This window comes from Oryctolagus cuniculus, chromosome 8 (genome assembly GCF_964237555.1).
Source record: "Oryctolagus cuniculus chromosome 8, mOryCun1.1, whole genome shotgun sequence".
NCBI classification, from domain to species: Eukaryota; Metazoa; Chordata; class Mammalia; order Lagomorpha; family Leporidae; genus Oryctolagus; species Oryctolagus cuniculus.
In genome coordinates, this window is record NC_091439.1 from 123,601,301 (window position 1) to 123,628,135 (window position 26,835).

General features: G+C 44.9%; 1 protein-coding gene across 1 annotated transcript in view; it reads left to right on the forward strand.

Moving 5' to 3' along the window:
- Positions 1–396: 396 nt before the first annotated feature.
- Positions 397–26,835, forward strand: part of CPE (carboxypeptidase E) — a 120,683-nt gene continuing 94,244 nt past the window's right edge. Inside the window, exon 1 of the mRNA XM_070048202.1 lies at positions 397–884. Coding sequence (XP_069904303.1) covers positions 590–884 — 295 coding nt within the window. The 5' untranslated portion in view covers positions 397–589. The remainder of the gene's footprint in view (positions 885–26,835) is intronic.

Sequence of the window (26,835 nt, forward strand, 5' to 3'; positions counted from 1 at the left end):
GTGTTCGGACTCCCGTAGCTCTTAGGAAAGATACATCCGGGGAGAAGGCAGGTGGGTACCAGTACTTCCCTTTTGTGCCCCCGCCCCCACCCTCTTCCCTGCAATATTCTCTAAATCCTGGGACATCAAGATGGAAACCCCGGTCGGCTTGGGGTAATAGACGTTACTTTCATACAAGGAAGGCTCCACAAACAACCCCAGAATCTTTTTTTTTTTTCCCAGACGCAGTGTCAGGGGTCTCGCCTCGCGCCCGCACCGGGACCTCAGCGGCCAGTCACCTGCCGCGCTCCTGGCTCAGAGCCCGGGAGCCCTGCCCTGCGGGCTCGCCCCGCGCGCGCCCCTGTCCAGTGGTTCGTCCTGCAGCTCCCCGGGGCTGGGCGGCGGTAGTGCAGCCCGCGGAGCCGCGGCGCGCCCGCTCCTCTGGGGGGCTCCCTCGCGCGCGCGCCGGCGGACACTCCCTCGGCCCCGGGGAAGGTGAGGCGAGAGGAGGCGGGTGCGGAACCGGCCGCCCCCCGCCGCGCCGCGCCCGCCAGCTCCGCCCGGGACCCGGCAGACAAAAGAGGCGGCTGCGGCGGCTGCGGAGCGAGCGATGGCCGGGCGGCGAGGCTGCGCGCTGCTGGCGCTGGCCGCCTGCGCTTGTCTCCTGGGCGCCCAAGCCCAGGAGCCCGGGGCGCCCGCGGCGGGCATGCGGCGGCGCCGGCGGCTGCAGCAGGAGGACGGCATCTCCTTCGAGTACCACCGCTACCCGGAGCTGCGGGAGGCGCTGGTGTCCGTGTGGCTGCAGTGCACCGCCATCAGCAGGATCTACACGGTGGGGCGCAGCTTCGAGGGCCGGGAGCTGCTGGTCATCGAGCTGTCCGACAACCCCGGCGTCCACGAGCCGGGTAAGGGCGCCGCCCCCGAGGGGCGTCCCCGGGGATCGGCCCCGTGGTGTGTGCGAGGGGGAAGTGGGCTCGGGATGTCCGGCTCCTCGGCCCCCAGGCCACCCTTTGGCCGCAGGGGCTGCAGGGGTGCGGGTGGCAGCTCCCGGGCCGCGGATCCCGGCGCGCGCGGAGCCGGCGGCCGTCGCCCTCACCCCCGGAGAGCAGTGGTGGGTGGCGGGGAAGGCGTTGGCCGCCCTTGCGCCCCGGGGTCGGGAGGGACGAGGGACAGGGAGCGATCGTCGGTCTCCGGATCCCCCGAGGACCGGCGCCCCGGGTCCTGCGGGCTCTGCGGAGCCGTGCGTGCGCCCGGGAGGCGCGCTCAGGAAGGGGGCCGTCCAGGCCCGCAGCCCAGCCCGGTCAAAGACGGTGCCCCAGTTTCTCTGCCTGAAGCGGTGGGGATGAATGGTGTAGGTTTTTATTCCCGCATAGCCCTGGCGCGCATCCTGTCTCCGACTGCGTGAGGGCGCGTTGCACGGACTGTGTGCTCAGTGGGACCCGTTGAGTATCACTAAGGGGCGTTTGGAAAAATGGCCTCGGAGTTTTTTTTTTTTTTTTTCCATTATGTTTCTGCTCTTTTTACGTTTTGCAGCCTGATCTTCGTTCTGATTAGCAAAGGTAATGCGGGAGTGAGCTGGGCTGATAGTACCAGCAAGGAATGCTTCGGTTTTTTTTTTTTTTTTTTTTTTTTTAGGGTCAAAGCAAGCAAGAAAAAATAGGCTAAAAACTCTAAATGCAGGCCCAGAATAGGCGATACACAGAGACATTTTGATCTTCGTATGTGTAGCTATAGGTTGTTCAATAACAGATCTCCAGGAAGTATTTCTCTATTTCTCACATTCAGGTAATGTTAAGTGAAAGGATTTGTGTAAGTTTTCGGTCAAAACCCTAAAATCCGACACGAGAAAACGTTTCATATAATGCACTCCAGCAGGCCTCGGCATATAGAATTAGAAATTTTTAAAATCAGTTTCTTTTTTGTTATCTGAAAATAAAAATTTAAATGTGACACTAGAACCAAGTCCAATAACCGAACTCAGGACATCCCAGGAACAGGGAAGGCCAGTCTAAATATTTGAGACTGCTGCTGCCTGCTTAATTGGAAGGCGTTGTTACTCTTGTTCTGGATTGCTCCTGAGAGTTGTTTTTTTAACTATTGCTACTTCAAAGAGGTTATGTGAAAGCAGATGTTTAACTTTTTTTTTTTTGGTCTGATTTCAACTTCAGAAATAAAATCATGCTACTGTCTGAATGTGATATGCTTTTGAAAGTAAAAGCAATGCTCGAATATCTGGAATGTATAATCTATCAAGAATTGTAAATCCCGCTTGTAGACTGCAAGCCTGGGTAGGTAGAGCACCCAGCAGGCCTGAATACCCATCATGGAATAATGCACATTATGGGAAAATATACACTATGTAATATGGGAAAATGTACACTATGTAATATGGAAAAAGTGAATCACTCTGTAGCTGAATAACACAGTGCCGTACATAAAAGGTCTTATTCCTTGGACACATACGTAGAGTTCATTTTACAAAGAAGAATTCAGAAATATACAACACAGGCTTTACAGTTCATTGTTATGTGAGGGAGACTTTCAGTCCACGTATGACTTATAACAGGATGCAAAATGTTTATTCATTGTATTTTTTTAAAGATGTTTTTAAAAAATTATTCATCTGAGAGACAGAAGAAAGGGAGAGAGACAGAGAGAAAGGTCTTCCATCCACTGGTTCACTCCCCAAATGGCTGCAAGGGCCTGCGCTGAGATGAGCTGAGCTGATCCAAAGCCAGGAGCTTTCTCTGGGTCTCCCACATGGGTGCAGAGGCCCAAGCACTTGGGCCATCTTCCTCTGCTTTCCCAAGTGCATTAGCAGGGAGCTGGATAGGAAGTAGACCAGCCGGGATTTGAACCAGCACCCATATGGGATGTGCTCACTGCAGGTGGAGGTTTAGCCCACTATGGCACAGCAATGGCCCCTACCCTTTTTTTTTTTTTTTTTTTTTTTTGGACAGGCAGAGTTAGACAGTGAGAGAGAGAGATAGAGAGAAAGGTCTTCCTTCTGTTGGTTCACCCTGCAAATGGCCGCTACGGCAGATCCGAAGCCAGGAGCCAGGTGCTTCCTCCTGGTCTCCCATGCAGGTGCAGGGCCCAAGCACCTGGGCCATCCTCCACTGCACTCCCGGGCCACAGCAGAGAGCTGGCCTGGAAGAGGGGCAACCGGGACAGAATCCGGCACCCCGACCGGGACTAGAACCAGGGGTGCCGGCGCCGCAAGTGGAGGATTAACCAAGTGAGCCGCGGTGCCGGCCATCCATTGTATTTTTAAAAGCAGAAGTAAACTGTTATGAACCAACAATAAGAAAACTACAAGGGTGCTTCCCCTCACCGTGCCACGTTTTAGGAGGGGTGACTCAGAAGTCTGCCGGGAACTAGCAAATGGTGAGGTCTCATCAGTCTAGGAGTTTGATGGGACCTGAACAGTTTGACCTAACAAAGTCTTGGATAAAGGAAAATGCGTACCATTCTTAAACAGCATCCAAATTCCGTTTAGACTAAGATATACCAACAAATGGAAAACGGACATCCACACCCATTCTGAGGTAGACACAGGCTCCTTTCGCATTTTGAGCGACTGTGCTTTCAATATGGGCCGAGTTTTCTGGATTGCACAGTGGTACTCGGGACAGCTTTGCCCTTGGCTCCAGCATTGGGAGTTTAAAGGGCAGCTGAAAGGTAAGGAGGGCAGCAGGCAGGATTGTGGGAAGGACACAGAGAACACGGGGTCAGGGGGACGAGGTTACTGAAGGAAGGATGATGAGAAGGCGGGACACGTACAACCGATGGAGGTCTACACGTTTCAACAGAGCTGGTATAAATACGCCTTAGAGGCCTCCACTTTTGAAAGAAGGCAGCTGTCCTAACGAATCTCACCTCAAAAATACCCTTTCGGGTTTGAGCTAGCTTTTTTGACCCAGCTTTAGGAAATCACATCTGACTTAACACATTTATTTATTTGACCAAAAATCTGATAATGAGGTTGCTGGTATTCATTTTATTTTCCAGCAACAGACAGAGGTCAAGTTTGTTACTTTTTAAAATTTAGACTCTTTTTCTGAACTTTGAAAAGGAGTAGCTGTTTTATAAGGAGTTAGTTATTGTAATAGAAATCAGCAAATCAGTGACTATGAGAGGGTACTTCAAAACGTCATGGGAATTAAAAGATAAGTTACAATTTTAAAGCCCATATCTAGGAGTGTTCTTCAAAAAGTATTTGGAAATGTGTTATGAAAAAATATGCATGGATTTCATTTTTTACACCAAAATATACTTATTTTTAAATTCCGCTTTTCCACGATTTTTTAAAAATAGTATCCTCACACATATAAAACCCTCCATTGTGGTAGAAGTGTCAAATGAGAGGTTTACTTGGTTAGATGAGCAGTTGACGGTCAGGCATGTTTGTTGACACCAGAGGCTCTCTTCCTGAGCAGAAAAAAGTGATCTTTATCCTTGTTTGATGTAGACTGGGCTTGAACTTCTGAATGTGTTTCTCTCAGTCAGTCGTCGACATTTGAATTCATCAATGTTGCATTGTGCATTGACAGAGGACTTTTTTGACCTCTTGTGTGATGTCCCGGTGGGCATCAGCTGGTTCTTGGTGAGTTGGATTTTTAGTCATCCTTTGGTATAGCTCTAGAGATCTGCAACGCTCAGCTGGAGCAAGGTTGAAGGTGTCAGCCAGCCTCAGCGAGCAGAACCCCGAGTGGTTTTGTCACCTCTGTCCTCACACGACAGGAGTCTGGATCCCGGTGGGTTTCCTAGATGCTGGGAGTTGGTGTTGTGGCCCTTTTGGGACTGGGGTGAAGGTTGTGTTCTGACTGGGCCAGTGGTTGCCTCTGAGTGCTCAGATGTGTTCCCACTAGTTCTGATACCTGCCAGGCGTGACTGTTTGCCCCAGTTTGCTTTCCTTTTACTTGTATTTAATGCTTTGCTTCATATTTCTGCACAGAAAGACTCACATGTTCAAACCCGGGCACATGCTTTCCTAGGCATGCATATACATCATTGCAATACTCATAAAAGAAACCTTTATTAATTTATGTGTCAGTAATAGAATCCATATTCCCAGATGATTCCTCCCAGTTAAAGTTAGCTTGTTTAAAATATTGTTTTTTAAAGTTTCACAAAAGGCTTATTATTTCAAAAAGCTTTAAAACACAGAAATATTGTTAGCAAAATGCAGTGATAAAAACCCAACATATTCTAAAGACAAACTGCTTTGAGATACTTTTAAGTACATTTTTGAAAGTTGGGAACTTTTTTTTTTGCTTTGTTTTGTTCATACTTCCTTATTTTTTATAATTGCTTTTACTTATATAAAGAGAACAGATTTTAAGCATTTTATAGGTAAAAATTTTAAGAATATAACAATACTTTCCTACTTTCTTCCCTCCTCAAAATACTAATTCTTTTACATGTAGTTCAGAACTGCTTTTGGAAAGTAAATCTGATTTATAGCTGGACTGCTATCTTCAAAACATTCTTTAGTGCTTAAATTTTTCTTTCTCAAATGCCAGAATGATTATTTTGGATCTTTTCCTCCAAAAATCTGTTAAAATTTAAAGAATATGAATGCCAATGTACATTTGCCAAATATTGTGATGGAACATTTAATGCTGGCAAAAGTCCTTCACAACTTGAAAAAAAGAAGTGGAGATTGGAGCATTTGTATTGGTTCTCTTCCTAATAGGTTACTGTTGTGTTCTGTGAAGTGATTACAGCTGAGTAGTGCCTTATGCTTGGTGAAGACAGATGTGGATTCTGGAGAAAACTCTAGATCTACCACGCTTGGTCAAGAGTTATTTTTAGACCTGAGTGAGTCATCACGGCTTTTACCAAAAAGAACCTCTTGATTGACTTGTGGGCTGATGGAGGAGAGGGGAAGTTGGGCCTGCCCCTGACACTGGGTTCTGTGTTCACACAGAAAAGGCAGTTTTCTATGAACACGAACTTGGAAGTGGCAGAATAATCATGGGCTGGCTTACTCCCTTAGGGCTTACGATTGGGGTAAATTCCCCACCTTTACGGACTTAAAAGGACCCTTTTAGTCCATGTAAAGTGTGACACATAGTCCAGGTTTTCCCAGAGTATATTCAATAGAACATTAATTCAGTAGGGTTTGATAGGTTTGTTTCAGATCTCCAAATTAGATGTATCACGGAGGGGCTTCACAAAGTTCAAGGAAAATGGAATTAAAAGGGAAGTTTATTTTTGGTACACAAAATTTGGAAATCCATGCCTAGTTTAAAAAATACATATTTTTTCCATGAACTTTTTGAAGACCTCCCTCATAAGCATGGATTTCAAGTGTTTTTGAACTCAAATAAACGAATCTTTTAATTCTACTTTCCCTAAACTTTTTGAAGTCCCCGTGTATGCTATACAGTATTTTCCTATCTTCTTTCACAGTGGAATTCATTTTTTTTTTTTTAAGAGTTTGTCTTGGAACTAGTGTTACACTGTCTTGAGAAACAGTGCCTTAGCCCCTTGTCATTTGTTACGTTATTAAGAATTCATTTGGCCATTCTCTAACAGGGAGTCTCCTACAGGGAGTTCTTCAGGGGTCAGATCATATGTTTTCCTGTTTTGCATGTGAACAGCCAGCATGGAGATTATGTCGAGTCAACTGATTGACCTGAGACTGATTCTGATGACCAAGGAACTAATTTCAGTTGGAAAGATGAAGCTGAGACACACGTATTCCAACTCTTATCGTGAAGACGGGTCCATACTTTTAGCTTTTGTTTCCTTCTTTTTCTTGACTATAAAATGAAACTACTTTAAAAATTCACACCCCACTTTGGCTGAGAGGCCAAAGTAGTAACATATGAGGGTACTTACAAAGGTTTGCGGAAAATTATGCAGGAAAGAATTTAGCGAATAAGCTTGCCTCTGATTATTAAGAAGATGGACTAATTTGTGGAATTGTTTCCTTTCTTTCAACTGCTCTGGGAAATGTGCCTCACAGGCCTTAGGCTGAGTCAGCTGTCTTGGCTGTGTCCACTGTGAGATCTGCTTCCGCTTGCCTCCAGCCATGGTGTTGTGTGGGCCTGGTTTGGAGCCCTGAAGGGTGTTTTCCCTCCCGTTGTGTTTTCTAGTTCACAGATGTTTGCCTTTGATTGATTTCTAACATGTGGGGCAGTCCTGTTCCTTTTGTGCCGTCTGTTTGCCTCACCCAATGGGAACAGACTGTTCATCATGGGGGCGGGGACATTTGCTGCAGTGGTAAGACACTGCTTGGGAGACAGGGTTGGGGCACAGAATGATGTTAAGTCACCGTTGGGGACATCTGCCTCCAGTATGGAGTGCCTGGGTTTGAGTCCTGCCTCCCCTTCCTGGCCAGCATTCTCACTAATGCACCCTGGGAGGCAGCGGATGATGGCTCAAATGACTGGGTCCCTGCCACCCACGTGAGAGACCTACATTGAGTTCCTGGCTTCACCCTGGCCTGGCCCCAGCGGTTATAGGCATTTGGGGGAGCGAACCAGCTGATGGAAGATCTTGCTCACACTCTTTGTCTCTGTGACTTTCAAATAAAATGAAAAGAAGTACATAAACATTTTTAGAAATTGGTCGTCATTATGTGAGAATGTCTTGATGATTGTTCCTTGAGATAATTAAATCTAGGGCCATTCCAGTGTTTTCACTGGCCATCTAACTGATCTAAGGAATTTGCGATGAAACTGCTTAGGAACTGGCTTTGTGTTGAGCAGATGTGAAAGAGCTTCCGCGTGTCCTTTCAGTCTCACTCTGCTCTGACTTCCATGCCCCAACCGTGTCTCCACAGCTCTTGGGAGAATCATCGTGTAAAGAGGTTTACGGTGCAGGCTTTGATGCAGGGAATTTGAGTGCAGATTCTGGCACGCTGTTTTTCATTGTGCTCATGGGCAAGTCAGTGAATTTCTCTTTTAAGTCCCAAATTCGTCATCTCAGAAATGACAATACCAAGACGGTTAAATGATCTGACAATGACAAAGTTCTTAATAAAGTACATGTGGCATTTTCCATTGTTGATTGAGGTGTTCTATCAGTGAACTGTAATCTTCTTGTGCTCAGAACTTACTCACGAGAACTTAAAGTTCATGAAAATTGGAATGCAAAGATACGTTTATTTTGGTACAAAAAAAAAATCAAAATTCACACATACAGCAGATTTTCAGAAAGTGCACAGAAAATATGTATTATGAAGCAGACTATCCATAACTTTCAAAATCTTTGTGTCACAAAATAAACATCTTTCAGTTTCGTGGATTTCATTCAAAGTCACACATCTTCACATTTTAATTGTTCCTTCTCTCATGAAATGGTATTCACATTGTACTTGAAAATGCCACGAAAGCAAAAATTTATCCAAGAGCTGGCTGATGGGTCACACGGGCCTAGATTTGAAAGGTGTTTAAATGTACTCGTTCTTTCCCTTCTCATTAATTATTCAAATTGCTCTGAGTCCATCGTTCTATGAATGTTCCTTTTATTTTAAAATTCAGGAAATGGTATTTTCTAAGTGATCTAACAGCCAGCTCATTCTCATAAAACATGGCTGAAGCGCAGAATCTGTGTGTGTTTTCAGAAACTTTTATTATTTTCAGATGATCTGTCTCCAGCTTTAACCATCCCCAGTTGAGTAACTCTTGAAGGATAAGGGGACAAGTAGAATATATAGGGTTGACTCTTGAACAAAAATAAATGAGTTAATTATGATAATATTCCCTGGAACAACTCTGTACTGCTAGGAAAGACTTTGTTTTTTATGGAAACCTGTTTACCATAACATCACTACTAATCATCATTGTTCTGTAACAATAATAAAATCTCTTCATTTAGAGATATTTCAAGGGCTGCTTACCTTCTTTTTTTTTTTTTTTAAGAAATATTAATTTATTTAAGAGGAAGATTTACAGACAGAGATATCTTTCATCCACTGGGGCACTCCCCAAATGGCCACAACAGCCAGAGCTAGGCTGATCTGAAGCCAGGAGCTTCCTCCAGGCCGCCCACATGGGTACAGAAGCCCAAGCGCCTGGGCCGTCCTCCACTGCTTTCCCAGGCATTAGCAGAGAGCTGGACTGGAAGTGGAGCAGCCGGGACTTGAACTGGTGGGACTTGAGCTGGCACCAGAGATGGAGGCCTAACCTATTACACCATAGCACCGGCCCCAGGGCTGCTTACTTTTAAAAAATGAGTGCAGGTCCTTAATTTTTTAATGATGCTGAATATAACTTTTAACTGAAGTTCAGGTTGCTATAAAAGTCGATTGCTGTGGTTTTGCATGTCAGGGTGGTAGGGAGAGGCCACAATTACCGCGTTCATTGGCTCAATGCTGGCAGCTCCTCTTAAGTTCAGATCCTAGAGTGATGCCATCTGATTGGATTCACCCTATTCCTCTCCCTACACCACCTAAAACAATTAAATCAAGAAAAATCTTTGTATCATTACACAGGTTCTTTTCACCACCAGTATATAACTTCCCACCCCAAGAAAGTCTTATACAAAGAGCTGAGTGCAACAACTTACTCAAATCATAACCTTTGCTTTGAGTTTAGGAAAACATCAATATAAACAGTGAGTTATCACCTCCCTGACCAGATCCCTAACAACCTTTTTCTTTGTCCTGTTTCTAGCCAAAGGGGTACACCCTTTTATCCTAACCATTATAAAATTTTACAATGTGGCATTCCATGCTGCAAATCAGCTTTCTAAAGTGAAAATAAAACATAAGGCTTTGTTAATATACCTAATGCTTTCAATCTGATTTAGAGAACGCTGAAAGGATACCTGCTATGGACAAAGGCCTTTCAAAAAGATTGTGGAGCAATGGAATTGGAAGATAAGTGTATTTTGGAGCAAAAAAAAAAAAAAAAAAATTGAAATCCGTGTGTTGTTTTGTCACCATACACATTTTCCATGAACTATTTGAAGAGCCCTAGTATATTGCATTTTACTTTGTCTGCCAGTCACCATTTAGGGCAACACCCTTGCATAACTTGAAGTGTATTACATTTCTTCCTTTGGCGTAACTCTTTTACATGTTGAACTTAATTTGCATACTGAACAACTGGTGGGCACATTACTTGATTCTACAAAACATCTGTTGCATGTAGATGCAGGGGTCTCTCTCTCCTCTTCTTGATACAGCAAATGTAAAGACAATGCCTATAAGGGAAACTATGACAATATTAAAGATATTTGCATAATAAAATGTTTTTTGCCCTTTTTATCTTATAGATTGTGGTGTTAAACATTTGATTCTAACATACAACAATCCTGTTGAAAGAGCTGTATTTGTCTGAAATCATAACATTGGTCAATTTTTCAACCTAGATTTTTTTTCTTAAGTTTACTAGAGGAGACCAGGCTTATTCATTGTGGGAACTTAAATGCCAAGCCAGATTCCCGACATAATCAGCAACATGGGGATTGTATTAACACACTTTTGGAAACTGCATTCGCTCCACAAAAGCAGCAGGACCTTTATAGAGCTCACACAAGAAAATCTGCTCGTTCAATGTACTTTATCAAGAGCCAAATTCAGTTTTTGGAAAATTCCAAAACTGTAAAAACCAGATAATTTTCATGTGGATATTCCATAGACATGTAGTGGATATTACTATGTGAACATATAGACTAAAATACTATGACATTTTGTCTAGGTTTTGTTTTCTTAGTTATTTGAAAGAGAGTGAGTGAGTGAGTGAGTGAGCTCCCCAGTTGCTGGTTAAACTCTCCAAATGCCCTTAATGCCTGGGGCCAGAGCTGAAGCTGGGAGCCAGGAAATCCATCCAGGTCTCCCAAGTGGGTAGCAGGAACCAAATTACTTGAGTCATCCCCTCAGCCTATCAGGGTTTGCAATATCTGGGAGCTGGAGTCAGGAGCCAGAGCCAGGAATGACCTCCAGGCACTCGAATGTGAGACATTCGACCTCTTAAGTTCTAGGCTAAATGCCCCCTCCATGTCCAGGCCTTGATGATGGCAAGATAATTGTGAATGCAGAAATTATCCCAAATTATTTCCAGTTTCCAATTGGGTTAAGCTTTTATATTTTTATTTATTTATTTATTTATATTTATTTATTTGCATCTATAAAATGACTTCACTTTTGTTTTGACATCTGTTCACAGCTATTATCAGTAACTGAAGAGTTTTCTCTTTTGTTTAAGTGGTTTATTCCTTTTAAAAAATCGTTCTGCAAAAGTTTTTCCTTTCAGGAAGTTTTCTTGAGTGAGGAGTGTCTTCTCTATGTGTGGTCAGATATTCTCCCAAGGGGCCGGCACCGCGGCTCACTAGGCTAATCCTCCGCCTAGCGGCGCCGGCACCCAGGGTTCTAGTCCCGGTCGGGGCGCCGGATTCTGTCCCGGTTGCCCCTCTTCCAGGCCAGCCCTCTGCTGTGGCCAGGGAGTGCAGTGGAGGATGGCCCAGGTGCTTGGGCCCTGCACCCCATGGGAGACCAGGAGAAGCACCTGGCTCCTGCCATCGGATCAGCGCGGTGCGCCGGCCGCAGCGCATCGGCCGCGGCGGCCATTGGAGGGTGAACCAACGGCAAAGGAAGACCTTTCTCTCTGTCTCTCTCTCTCACTGTCCACTCTGCCTGTCAAAAAAAAAAAAAAAAAAAAAAAAAAAAAGATATTCTCCCAAGGGTTTAAGTAGTTGGGCTGAATCTGCTTTTGCCCTTTTGAGGAGATGGCAGGGTTTGGGCCAGTGGATACTGATGTGGCCCCACGTTTTCTCCTCTGACTCCCTGTAGAGGTCCCCCTCTTCTGTGGATACTCTAACAACAGTGGTCCAGTGCAGGCATGTGGGTGAAGCGGCTGCCTCGGACGCCTGCATCTCACCCGTAGCGGAGTGCTGGTTCCAGTCCTGGCTACTCCACTTCTAACAGATGGAAGATCTCTCTCCATCACTCTGCTTTTCAATTAAAATGTAAAAAAGAAATCTTAAATAATGGATAGTGGCTGACTACCAGTTGGGAGGGTTTTGTCTGATAAACCTGTGTCATGAGCACACTGGCTGTGTGTAGGCACATTGGGCTGTCAAATGTTTACCCATAGCTGTCCAGCTCTATAAGCCACCTCCAGATGATCTTAAATTCTCAGTTCTTCTGGCGCCATCACAGCTAAGGAATTAGATAACAGCTAAGGAATTAGATAACGAAGGGGCCGTTGTTACGGCTCAGCGGGTTAAGCTGCCGCCTGTGACATCACACTTGGCTGCTGTGCTTCTGATCCAGCTCCCTGCTACTGTACCTGGGAAGGCATTCGATGGTGGCTCAACTGCCTGGGCCTCTGCCTCCCCTGTGGGAGATCCAGGTGGAGTTCCTGACACCTGGCTTCATCCTGGCCTGCCTCTGGCTTTTGTGGCCATTTGGGGATTGAACCAGCGATGGAAGGCCCCTTTGTATCTCTGTCTCTGTCAGTGTGCCTTTCAAACAAAGAAAAAAAATTTTTTTAAAAAAGAAGTCTTCAAAAGAAACATCAGGCCGGTGCTGTGGCTCAACAGGCTAATCCTCTGCCTTTCGGCGCCGGCACACCGGGTTCTAGTCCCGGTTGCCCCTCTTCCAGGCCAGCTCTCTGCTGTGGCCCGGGAGTGCAGTGGAGGGTGGCCCAAGTGTTTGGGCCCTGCACCCGCATGGGAGACCAGGAGAGGCACCTGGCTCCTGGCTTCGGATCGGCGTGGTGTGCGGCCATTGGAGGGTGAACCAATGGCAAAAGGAAGACCTTTCTCTCTGTCTCTCTCTCTCTCTCTCACTGTCCACTCTGCCTGTCCAAAAAAAAAAAAAAGAAACATCAAATACATACATTTCCTTCTTTTTAAAAGAACATTTTGTCACTGTGAGTTTAACTTGTTCCCTGTAAAAATACACATAAATTACTCTTATTTTTATGCACTAGGAAATCTAAGTAAATATACTAAGGAGAGTTATGTTCCAGGGAGGACAGGTAAACTTGAGAAGTTGATTTCTTCAAGAGGCTGTTTTTAAGAGGTTTCATGGAACTGTGCAGGAACAATCTGAACACGGAGCTAGGCACATTTTGGCTTGCTCTCCATTGCCATTGTTTGTCACACAGGGGCAGCCTGCTCTCAGCTACATGGAAGAGACTAATTTCTTTTTTTACCAGTGTCTTTGCACTCTCCATGTCATTTCTGACAAAGAGCGTTTGTAAAATGAGGCTTTAAAAGATGGCTGTAGGTTCAGTAAGAAGTAAATAGTTTGAAGCATTGCTTGTGCTGGGGTTTTCTTTCTCTTTGGAGAACCATCCTCCTCGTTCATTTCTTAGCCAAACATAGGAAACCTCTTAGAAGGTCTTGGTGACTTATAACCATTTATAAATTAAACACTATAAAATTATTTGGCATATAAACATTATTAGAATGTCACTAAAATCATAAATGAACATTAGTACAAACATTTGATGAGAATCATAATTTCAGTTAAATTTAGCATGCATTTTTATAATGTCAGTGCTTGATTTTCACATTATCAAATTATCAAGTGAAATGCCCTCTCTTTTTTATTATTTATTTGAAAGTCAGAGAGAGAAGGAGGTAGAGAGAGAGAGAGAGAGAGAGCTCTTCCATCTGCTGGTTACTCCCCAGTTGGCTGCTATGGCCGGAGCTGCACTGATCCGAAGCCAGGAGCCAGGAGCTTCCTCTGGGTCTCCCACATGGGTGCAGGGGCCCAAGGACTTGGGCCATCTTCTACTGCTTTCCCAGGCCATAGCAGAGAGCTGGATCAGAAGTGGAGCAGCTGGGACTAGAGCTGACACCCATATGGGATGTCGGCACTGGAGGCAGTAGCTTTACCCACTACGCCACAGCACTGGCCCTCATCTCATGTCTTAAGGAGCAATTGTTTTGGATTGTCTGTGTATTCCTGGAACCAGGATAGTGGCTGCTCTTTTTGTTGTAGACTGTACCGTGTATCTGCAGGCTCTGTAGTAAGTCACCATGAATTACTGAAAGTGATTAATCGTAGCGGCGCTGTGGCGCAGCCGGTAAAGCCGCCGCCTGCAGTTCTGGCATCCCAGATGGGTGCCGGTTCAAGTCCTGGCTGCTCCACTGCCGATCCAGCTGTGTGCTGTGGCTTGGGAAAGCAGTGGAGGATGGTCCAGGTCCTTTGGCCCCTGCACCCAAGTAGGGGACCCGGAAGAAGCTCCTGGCTTTGGATTGGTGCAGCTCCGGCCGTTGTGGCCAATAAAGATAGTAGCATAAGGAAAGCGTTCATACCTCTGCCAACTTTTCCAGAAGGCCGAGGAGTCTCACTTGTAGACCATCTACATATTCCATGATGATCTCTTTTCTCAAATCAAGGCTCTGAGAATGCTTCATTGTAAAAAAGGCCCTGCTAACCACATGCAGGTATAAATCACACTCATTGGACAGATCATCAAGAAAAAATACATTCATTCATGCAGCAGGCATTTATAAATATGAGATGGGAATTTTTTTAAACCAGTTCACATTCAAAAATCAAACTGAGTAGTAAAGGGGAAAACCTGAAATACTGTTTTCCTCATTCCAAATGTTTCACCGCGTTTCTTCTGCATGACTTACTTGTTAGCATCAATACCTAAGTGTCTCCTCTTTGAGTGCCGTTTTGCAAACTGAAGAGATATTTCAAAAAGGATCAACTAGCAGCAATGTTTTCCCAAGGACTCAGTAGGAGAGTGTTAACTCTAATTCTGCAGGAAGAGGAGGGCATTTGGCCTAGTGGTTGAAGACATGGGCTGGAAAGCCTGAATCCCATGTTGAACTGACAGTTTAAGTCCCGTCTCTACTCCATCCTAGCTTCTTGCTAATGCGTACTCTGGGAGGTAGTAGTTAGGGCTCAGATTCTTGGTCCCTGCCACTCATGTGGGAGACCATGCGAGTTCTGGCTCCAGGCTTCGTTGCAGTCCAGCTCACACCGTTGCAGGCTTTTTTTTTTTTTTTTTTTTTTTTTTTTTTTTTTTTTTTTTGACAGGCAGAGTGGACAGTGAGAGAGAGAGAGACAGAGAAAGGTCTTCCTTTGCTTTTGGTTCACCCTCCAATGGCCACCATGGCTGGTGCACTGCGGCCGGCGCACCGCGCTGATCCGATGGCAGGAGCCAGGTACTTATCCTGGTCTCCCATGGGGTGCAGGGCCCAAGCACTTGGGCCATCCTCCACTGCACTCCCTGGCCACAGCAGAGAGCTGGCCTGGAAGAGGGGCAACCGGGACAGAATCCGGCGCCCTGACCGGGACTAGAACCCGGTGTGCTGGCGCCGCAAGGCGGAGATTAGGCTAGTGAGCCGTGGTGCCGGCTAGGTTGCAGGCATTTGGGGAGTAAACCAGCAGGTGGGAGCTGTCTGTCTGTCTTTTGTATCTAAAAAACTTTCTAGAGGGGATTGAGAGCAAGAGAAGAGAGAAAGAGGCCATCGAAAGAGGGCTTCAGAAGGAGGTGGGAATTTGAGCATAACTTAAAAGATTAATACAATCTGTAAAGTAGAAGAGAGGACTTATTTTAAGTCAGTAAAAGATCATTCACACTTCTAATTTTTTATTAGTTTTCTCCAATGTGGTGACATATAAACATTTAATATATGTTGTGCCAGTTAGTTACACTTCATTAACATGAAATTTTCATCTTGTTAGAGAACATAGTTTTTTTGGATGTTGTTCTTTGGGGTCAATCTCCTTGATCAAGAGAGTAAAACTATTTGTGATGGAGAGTATACTAACATTCTCTCTCTCTCTCTCTATATATATATGTATATATATATACATATTTACATCATATAGAATATGCTTAATTTTATATAGATATACATGTTTAATATATAACATGTATAGTTATGTACACATTTTATATATAGAAAAGTAAGCATATAATATGGTTATCTTATATAAATATATTAAGCATATAGCTTTTATTGTGGTAAGCAACACGTGATTACTAATACTTTTCCCCACTAGGTAAACATTATTGAACACTCCGTTAGTGATAGAGTAACAATATTTAGTTAATTTCAATTTTGTTAGGCAAATTTCTAGCTGTTAAATATAGCTCAATTAGTGTTCTGTTTTGACTATGCAATTCAAAAACTATGAATAAAACAAAATAACCAAAATAAGAACCACAAAAACAGTGACTTGGTGTGAGTTATGGGAAGAGAATTCCACCCATGGCTTTCTTCTTTGCGTTGGCAGCTGTTTGAGGCATTAATCCAGCTGCCTTTGTCTAATACTTGCATAATGATCATGTAGCTTGTCAGATGCTTTGGGGAGAGAAATTCACCGTGGCTAAATATTTTGAATTTAATTTTTTCAATTATAGGTTTTTGATTAGGGTAAATTTATTTGGAATTACTCTGACTGTTAAACTCAGTTTTCATTCGTGTTCCGTAGAATTGTGAAGCATTTGGGTAATCGGTTTCTTGTTTCTTCGCTGGAAGGAATACTCATAGAGGATGAGGTTGAGACTCAGAGAGGGGTTAAGTAAGCTACTCAAGGTTATGAAGCTAGGGACCTCGAACCCTCTTCCTGATACACAGCCAGGCACTCCTTTGTAGAATGTTTCCCCTCGCAGTGGACATCACCATTTTTCATGTGGTCATGGAGGGTCATGAGTCGTTGACATGGAGTGGAGTCTGTTAGCGAGTTTACTTTTCAGTTCTTCGAAGCAGAGCTTCCTGACCCCAGTGCTGTAAGTGGCTACGGGTATCTGGAGGTGGACGGACAAGGCCTGGGGTGGCAAAAATTCAGGAAACGACTGAAATAAATCACTCCAGTGTGCTCTAAGTGCATGCAGAAGATGTTATTTTTCTTGGCAGTAGAAGCCACTCTCTAAGAAGAAACAAGCTTTGTTGGATGCTTACCCTGAATAATGCTTTGGAGGACTGGGCCTTCAGGGTTGACAAATGAGCCCAGCTGACTGAAAAGGAAAAGGACGGATTCAGAGGCCATGGAGAGAGAGAGAGAGGGAGAGGGAGAGAGAGAGGGAGAGGGAAAGAAGCACTGAGGGCTGGTGGTGCAGGAGAAACTTTGGGGAATAACAGAAATGCTGGCTGGGACATCAGCAGGGTCTCTGTGCTGTGTGAAGGTTATTACCTGAGAGTTGAGATGAAGGCCTTGATCTTGGTTCAGTGTAGGTGTGAGCAAACCCAAGACTGTAAGAGGACTTGTGAACACATCTCAGACAGCCACGACACCCCCGTGCTTCCTGGAACACACGGGGGTAATTTTGAGGCCAAGGGGATAGAAGTCAGGCACCTGCCATGTCACTGACCATTTTCAGTAGTCTTGTGATCAAATATTGCAGTTGCACTCCTGGTTCCAGGACATCATGAACCCTGGGAGATGGCCTGTGGGAGGGTTGTGTACACCTTGCAAAACAAACCATGTGCTGTGTTGTAATGGAGAGTATGAATAATCAAAATTGGGTGAGGGTTCCTTTTAGAAAATTGTACGTGTGTTTATTTTCCTCTTCAAGTGCGTCGCCATCTTATCTTGATTCTATAATATAGAGGACTTCAGAACATTTATGGACAAATTGAATTAAAAGTATGCTTATTTAGATTCAGAAAAGTTTTGAAACTCATGCTTAGTTTTTCATAATACAAATTTTATGTGGACTCTTTGAAGACCAACTTATTTCCAAACATTTTAGATTGTCTGCATTTTCACCAGGTTGAACAAGATCACCTCTCTTTTATGGGGCAAATGATCATTTCAACTTAAAGATGAAACGGAATTAAAAAGATTTATTTGTATTTTGAACATTCATACTAGATAACTTAAAGGCTGTAACACTCAAAATATTTTCTTCTTGGCCGGTGCCGCGGCTCACTAGGCTAATCCTCCTCCTGCAGCACCGGCACACCGGGTTCTAGTCCCGGTCGGGGCACCGGATTCTGTCCCGGTTGCCCCTCTTCCAGGCCAGCTCTCTGCTGTGGCCAGGGAGTGCAGTGGAGGATGGCCCAAGTGCTTGGGCCCTGCACCCCATGGGAGACCAGGAGAAGCACCTGGCTCCTGCCTTCGGATCAGCGCAGTGCACTGGCTGCAGCGTGCCGGCCGCAGCGGTCATTGAGGGGTGAACCAATGGTAAAGGAAGACCTTTCTCTCTGTCTCTCTCTCTCACTGTCCACTGTGCCTGTCAAAAAAAAATTCTCTTCTTTTGCACATTATTTATCAATTTTTAGTATTTTTGTGATTTCATTACTGATTTAAATGAAATATAGTATTTAGTAAATATTATAACTGATATTCAGGTACCAGTAAAAATTTTCTAGGGTATTAACATTTGTGTTTATACTTAGGACTGTTAGCCTACAAATGTATGCACATACACATATATATGACCTTTAAATGGAGACTGTTTACCTAGGAAATCAAGGAAGTTAGAGACAAGAGTATATATGTATTTAAAAGTGGAAGGCAACTAGGCTAATCCTCGCCTTGTGACGGCGGCACACCAGGTTCTAGTCCTGGTCGGGGCACCGGGTTCTGTCCCAGTTGCCCCTCTTCCAGTCCAGCTCTCTGCTGTGGCCAGGGAGTGCAGTGGAGGATGGTCCAAGTGCTTGGGCCCTGCACCCCATGGGAGACCAGGAGAAGCACCCGGCTCCTGCCATCGGATCAGCATGGTGCGCCGGCCGCAGCGGCCATTGGAGGGTGAACCAACGGCAAAGGAAGACCTTTCTCTCTGTCTCTCTCTCTCACTGTCCACTCTGCCTGTCAAAAAACAAACAAACAAAAAAAGTGGAAGGCAAAATTGCTTTTCAGGATACCCAGATTTGAGGTCAGTGTAACAAATTTGGGTTGTTACTATTACTGAAGTAGCTGATCATCAAGGCTTGGAGGACTTGAGATTTTATGCTGGGTAGCTCATTTGCCTTGAAAAATTCAACACTTTCCTGAAGCAGGTGTTGCCATGGTGACAGAAAGTCTTCACCACTGAGCACGGAATTCATTGGTTGAGTGTCTGCAGACTCGCTTGTCTAATAGCATTAATATATTACCTCCTGCTGGGTTTTATTGAGGAGACCATCTGGCATGAGCTGTATTTAAAGGTATGGTTCTGTCAGGCAAAGAATACCAGGTGATACACACTGAGGTGTTAAAAATGGGTTTTGCAGGAATTAGTTGTTTTAACCAAGCTGTGTGTAAGAAGTTTCACATCTAATTGCTACCTGTTATAGCCAATTAATTCATGATTCTAGGCTTTGACACTAGGAATTAAATAGGTTTGCTGTTGAGCTTACTTATATTAAAAATTAATTGCCTAAATATATTCCAATACATAATCATATTAATCTTGATGTGCCTAAAAGTACACTCAGTAAACTGTTCTCTCACAGTACATATTCATAAGCCAAAATTATATATATATATTTAAATATTTTATTTTATTTGAAAGAGAGGGAGGAGAGACCTTCCACTTGCTCATTCATTCTCCAGATGGCTGCCAGAGCCAAGGCTAGGCCAGGCTGCTGTCTGGAGCCAGAGACTCCATCTGGATCTCTCACGTGTCTACTGCCTTCCAGCTATGTTAGCAAGAAGTTGGATTGGAAGTCCAGAGTAGCAGGACTTGAAACTGGCATTCTGATATTGGATAGGGGCATCCCACGCAGTGACTTGACCCACTGCACTGCAACACCAGCTCCAGAGATACACTTTTTTTTTTTTTTTGACAGGCAGAGTGGACAGTGAGAGAGAGAGACAGAGAGAAAGGTCTTTCTTTGCCGTTGGTTCACCCTCCAATGGCCGCCGCGGCCGGCGCGCTGCTGCCAGCGTGCTGCTGCCAGCGCACTGCACTGATCCGATGGCAGGAGCCAGGTGCTTCTCCTGGTCTCCCATGAGGTGCAGGGCCCAAGCACTTGGGCCATCCTCCACTGCACTCCCGGGCCACAGCAGAGAGCTGGCCTGGAAGAGACAACCGGGACAGAATCCGGCGCCCCGACCGGGACTAGAACCCTGGGTGCCGGCGCCGCAAGGCGGAGGATTAGCCTAGTGAGCCGCGGTGCCAGCCCAGAGATACACTTTTAAAATGATTATTGAGGATGTTAGATATTACAGAGAATAAATAATTTTTCTTTTGCATTTGAGGCAATAAAAATCATGTATTTTAACATAAGATATATACAGATGTCAAATACATCAACTATAATAATTGTGACTATTGATTCAAAACAATAACTACCCGTTTTGCATTTATTAAAAGAAGGTTATTTTTTATTTGGGAGGGAGGGAGGAAGAGAAGAAGAGAGAGAGAGAGAAAGAGGGAGAGAGAGATTGAAAGAGAGAGAGAGAGTGATCTATCTGCTGGTTTGTTCTCCAGATGCTAGCACTGGCTGGGAATGGGGCCGTTGGCCAGGAGCTCAATCCAGGTCTCCCATGTGGGTGTCAGGAACCCAACCACGTGAGCCATCACCTGTGGCTTTCACAGCAGCACTCTTTCGAAGTGTCTCACGATGGGTTCTAGTAACTTCTCAATAGGGTGATCTTTTGTCTTGCTCGCTCCAGGGTCATAGTCAGTGGCCCTGAGGTATTTGTTAATATAGTCCTCTTTTATTTTCAAAACGAGCCTGGTTTGGATGATAAGTTATGAGTCTCCCTAGTTCTTAACCACCAGTTGTAATGAGCAGTTTTCAATCTTCACCTTGCTTTTCTTGCTTTATGCAGTTGATCACTCTTTCATGATAACTTGAGACTCCACTTCTTGATTTGTGCTGGATAATTCTCCTGGATCTCACCTTTTGCCTTCTCGGACTTCTTTTGAGGTGCTGCTCGGGACTCTGTTCTTGCTTTCTTCTCACCGCACACCTTCTCTTTAGACAAGCTCACTCGTAATGATAGGTGCAGCTAACTGTAAGCAAAACTCGATGTGAATATCCTTTGCCTCATGGGTGTCTTTCCTATAAGTGAGGGTCAACACATGGGCAAGAATTCGAGGGTTGGAATAAGGCCAACATAGGTCATTAGCTCTGCTGTTTTATAGATTAGAGACCTTGCAGGAGGTCTCAGTTTCTATTCTGTAAAGTCATGAAACTGTCACCTAAAGTTTATGTGCGGGTAAAATGCAATGCATAAACATACACTTAATAAATGATAGGGATTATTGCTCCCTAAACCTTAGTCTCCCCTAATGGTTGCCTGCCTTGATGAGATGTGGAACATCTATCTGAGTGGGGGAGGGTGCGTGTTTGGGGAACATGGAAAGGCACGCTTTTATATTGTTAAAGACTGAGTGGTGCCACAGGACGTGGCCCTAAAGCTGGGCGGAAGGATTCAGACACAATGATGGGCAGCAGGGGCTTCTGTCGTCTTGTGAGTGCAGAGGACTCTCTGGAAAGTAATGTTGTGATAAGATTAGCTATTTTAATAGTAAGCCAGATATATTAAAAATAAGGCAGGGAGGTTGGCCAGGAGGCTGTTGAACTCATACTGGCATAATTTTAAGACATTTTATTTATGTGTGAGGTAGAGAGAGAGAAGGAGAGAGAGGGAGAGGGGGAGAGAGGGAAAGCGTTACCATCTACTGGTTTTCTTTCTAAATGCCTGCCATGATCGGGGCTTGGTCAGGCCCACGCTGATTCCAACAGAGACGGCAGGCATCCAACCACTTGAGCCATCACCTGCTGCTTCCCAGGGGGCTCATTAGAAGGAAGCTGAGACTGGGGACATGGCCAGGACGCAAATCCAGGTGTTCCCATGCAGGATGTGGTCATACCACATACCAACTGCTACACCAAATGCCTGCCCCGATTCTGGCATGATTTCATGCGAACTTTGAAGAGGATGGTGACAATGCAAGGAAGAAGGTAGATAGATAGATAAGGAAAAAGGATAGATAAGGAAAAAAAGATACATGTCCAGTTTGTTTTATGTTTCGTATCAGTTCTCTCTTTGAGTTATGACTCATTTTCATCAAGAAGATATGCTTAATACATGATAAAGCTTCTTTTTTTTAAGATTTATTTATTTATTTGAAAGTCAGAGTTACACAGAGAGAGGAGAAGCAGAGAGAGAGAGAGAGAGAGAGAGGTCTTCCATCCGCTGGTTCACTCCCCAATTGGCCGCAACGGCTGGAGCTGCACCAATCTGAAGCCAGGAGTCAGGAGCTTCCTCCAGGTCTCCCACATGGGTACAGGGGCCCAAGCACTTGGGCCACATTCTGCTGCTTTTCCAGGTGCATTAGCAAGGAGCTAGGTCAGAAGCAGAGCAGCCAGGACTGGAACCAGCACTCCAGTATACAATGCTGATGGCCCAGGCGGTGGCTTACCCAGCTGCAAGACAACACCGAGCATTTTTATCGCCTGAAAAAGAAACCTCTGCCCTTTAACAGTCACTCTTCATTTCCCCATTTCCTCCCAACCCAGCCCTAGGCAACCAGACTGACTTACCTTTTGTCTTCACAGAGTCACCTGTTCTAGACATTTCGTATATATCCAACCACCAAAAGTGTGTCCTTTAACTTATTTAGGTTAGCACAGTGTTTTGAAGCCTCATCCATGTTGCAGCATGTCTTAGTACTGCTTTCATTTTTATGGCCAACTAATATTCCATTATATGAGCTGGCTTCAAAAAGTTTGTAGAAAATGCATAGAATAGGGGACCGGTGCTGTGGTGTAGTGGGTAAAGCTGCCGCCTGCAGTCCTGGCATCCCATATAGGCGCAGATTCGAGTCCCGGCTGCTCCTCTTCTGATCCAGCTCTCTGCTATGGCCTGGGAAAACAGTGGAAGGTGGCCCAAGTCCTTGGGCCCCTGCACCCATGTGGGAGACCCAGAGGAAGCTCCTGGCTCCTGGCTTCAGATCGGCACAGCTCCTGCCTTTGTGGCCAATTTGGGAGTGAACCAGTGGAGAGAAGACCTCTCTCTCTGTCTCTCCTTCTCTCTCTGTGTAACTCTGACTTTCAAGTAAATAAAATAAATCTTTAAAAAAAATGCATAGAATAGAAAAACTGTGCATGATTTTTAAAATGTTTTTTGCAGTCAAACATTTTAAAGATTTACTTTTTGGGAACTGGTGCAGTGGCATAGTAGGTTAAGCATCCACCTATGGCACCGTCATCCCTTATGGGTGCAGGTTCGAGTCCCAGCTGCTCCACTTCCCATTCAGCTCCCTGCTAATGCACTGGAAAAGCAGCAGAAGATGGCCAAAGGGCTTGGGCCCCTGCAGCCACCTGGGAGACCCAGAAGAAGCTCCTGGCTCCTGGCTTCGGATCAGCTCAGCTCCAGCCATTGCAGCCATTTGGGAAGTAAACCAGCAGATGGAAGACCTCTCTCTCTCTCTCTCTCCCTTTTTCTATCTCTCAAATAAATAAATAAATCCTTAAAATTTTTTTTTTTTTTTTTGACAGGCAGAGTGGACAGTGAGAGAGAGACAGAGAGAAAGGTCTTCCTTTGCCGTTGGTTCACCCTCCAATGGCCGCCGCTGCAGCCGGCGCACCGCGCTGATCCGATGGCAGGAGCCAGGATCCAGGTGCTTTTCCTGGTCTCCCATGGGGTGCAGGGCCCAAGCACCTGGGCCATCCTCCACTGCACTCCCTGGCCATAGCAGAGAGCTGGCCTGGAAGAGGGGCAACCGGGACAGAATCCGGCGCCCCGACCGGGACTAGAACCCGGTGTGCCGGCGCCGCAAGGTGGAGGATTAGCCTATTGAGCCACGGCGCCGGCTTAAAAAATTTTTATTTATGTACTTGAGAGACACACAGGTCGGGGAGAGAAAGAGATCTTCTATCTACAGGTTCATTCCCTAGATGGCCACAACAGCCAGGGCTGAGCCAGCCTGGGACTCCAATCGGGTCTCCCACGTGGATGGCAGGGGCCTAAGCACTTGGCCGTGTTCTGCTGCTGTCTCAGGCATATAAGCAGAGAGATGGAGTGGGAGTGGAACAACCAAGACTCTAACCAGTACCCAAATGGGATGCTGGCATTGCAGGTGGTAGCTTAACCCGCCGATCCACACAGCTGGGACCAGCAGCCAAAAATCTTTTACTTCATTTTTTTTCCCACAAGCTTTTCGAAGTACCCTCATATAGATAGATATGCCATATTTTAATTTTCCATTCATCAGTTGATAGACATCTGGATTTTTTCCAAATTTTGGCTCTTTTGAAGAATAATATACAAGCTTTTGTGTGGAAATGTCTTTATTTCTTGAGTACACACCCATCAGTGCCATTTCTGGATCATATTGTAACTGACATTTTTAGGAACTCCCAGGCTGTTTTCAAAACTGACCACACTATTAACCTTGTCATCATTAGTGTATGAAGGTTGCAATTTCTCCACATACTCACCAGTTTCTTTTGGTTTTAGCTGGCCTCTGTGTTAAAGTGATATTTTTGTGGTAGTTTTGATTTGAATTTCTCTGATGCCTAATGATACCAAGCATCTTTTTATGTGCTTATTGGTCATGTGTGCGTGTTCTTTGGAGAAATGTCCATTCATTTTTTTAAAAGATTTATTTATTTATTTGAAAGTCAGAGTTACAGAAAGAGAGAAGGAAGGGCAGAGAGAGAGAGAGAGAAAGAGAGAGAGAGGGAGGGAGAGAGAGAGAGGTCTTCCTTCTACTGGTTTACTCCCCAGTTGGCCACAATGGCCAGAGCTGCAAGGATCCAAAGCCAGGAGCCAGGAGCTTCTTCTGGGTCTCCCACACGGGCACAGGGGCCCATAGCAGAGAGCTGGCTGGAAAGTGGAGCAGCCGGGACTCAAACCGGCGCCCATATGGGATGCCAGCACTGCAGGCAGCAGTCTTACCCACTATGCCACAGTGCTGGCACCAATCTGTTTTGAGTTAACTTTTATATGTGATGTGAGATAGGGATTCAACTTCTTTCTTTTGCATATGGATATCCAGTTGTCCCAGTAAAACTTATTTAAAATTATTCTTTTAAAAACCCACCCCCAACACAGTATTTTTTTTTTACCTGTCATGAATTGGTTTTATTGATTTCCCTAGATATCCAGACTTTCTAAAAACTCAAACTGCAAGGTGTGAAGAAAGTTATCTCTTTCCAAGTGAGAGGAGTTACTTGGCGAGTGATTGCTATAGTGTAAAGCTTATATGGGTATCATAACGTATTCCCAAAAAGTATGGCAGAATTTGGGAGAATTGTGGGATATTGCTTTTTAACAAAGAGTGAAATTCCTACTGTGACAAAGATATAGCAGGGATTTGAGGTAAGAGGAGGGTCCCTAGAGACAGCAGTCAAGATTACTGATCTAAGCTCGTCCCTCAGTGATGTTTTCTGTGGCTTCCTCCTCACCCATTACCCGTGTCTATCAGTGGCGGTGTCTGTAGGTGCATTGAGGTTTCCTTCCAAATGGTTGCATCGCTTCTTCGCTTTCCATTCAGTTCAGTTTTTGTCAATGAGTGAATAGCTCCGGGCAGCAAAGTATTTTTAGACTGTTGGCTCAATACCAGGGGTTGAAGATACAACATATGAGGGCAGTCACCCTTTTTGAAGACATGTTGTATGTTAGGCATTGTTTAGTATTCTGTCCATTTCATAGATGGTGAGAGAAAACTTAAGAGATGGCGACTGACTTGCTTAATGTCGTCAGCTAATATGTGGTGCTCTATGAAAACTTAAAAACTTTAGACTGTCTGCTTCCGAAATCTATGCTTATTTCAATAATTCCAATCTTGAGTCTGCATGAGAATTATCTGGAGAACTTGTGAAAATACAGTTGCTGGGGCCCCACCCTGTGAGAGTTTTAGATTCAGTGCATTTGAGGTGTGGTCTGAACGTTTGCATTTGAGGTGTGGTCTGAACGTTTGCATTTCTACCCAGTTCCCAGGGCTGCTATTGGTGCTGCGTGGGGGGCCACACTCTGGGAGTTGTTGTGTTGCACTGTGATGAGCTTCCAGGAAGGGAGTGCAGAGAGGGAGAGCACAGGGGAATAATGTGAAGGCAGTCATTGTTACGGGGGCTACGGGTGCGCAGAGGAGGAAAACATTAGCTCTGATTGGAGGGTTGGGAAAAGCTTCTGTGAGAGAAATTATGGGAATGGAATGGTTTATGGATAATATCAAGCCTTTTTTTCCGACTGATAAAATCACAGCACAGCAATGCCCTTTCTTCGTTTTATATGCCCTTTTTCCCAAATATGCCTAAAGCAGCTAAGCTCTCGAGCGCATGAGCCAGCTCACTGTGAGGGAGGGGGAGGTTCTGAAACGGCTGACGTGAGAAGCGTGGGGAGAGCAGCCAGGTCACTGACTTGATGCTATTTGTATGAGAAACAAAAAATAAATAATGAACTTAAAATTGAGATATTTTTGACTCTGAGGCTTTCAATGTGCAAATAGCATCTCAATAAGTAAAACACCAGTAGTGCAGTATACCAATGCTTTTCTAACAAGCTGTGAAATACTGTGTTGATCTCACTCTGGAATAAATGTGTATAGGCCAGTCTTTACTGCAGTATTTTTTTTTTAAAAAAATACCACTTATTTATTTATTTTGAAAGTCTGAGTTACAGGGCGAGGGGGAGACATCTATCAAGTGGTCTACTCCCCAGATGGCCACAATGGCTAAGGCTGGACCAGGCTGAAACCAGGAGCCAGGAGCTTCATCCAGGTCTCCCATGTGAGTGGCAGGGGCCCGAGCACTTGGACCATCCTCTGCTGCTCTTCCCAGGTGCGTTAGCAGGGAGCTGGTTTGGAAGTGGAGCCGCCGGGACACAAACCAGTTCCCATACGGGATGTGGCATTGCAGGCTGTCACTTAACTTGCCATGCCACAATGCTGGTCCCTATTGAAGTATTTTATATTGTAGAATATTTATACTTTAGTCTCACTCAGAACCCTTCATATTGTTGAATTCTTTAAGATACCATTGCAGGTCTAGTGTGGATGGGATTTAGAGAGTCAGAGGATTGTGTACTGGTCC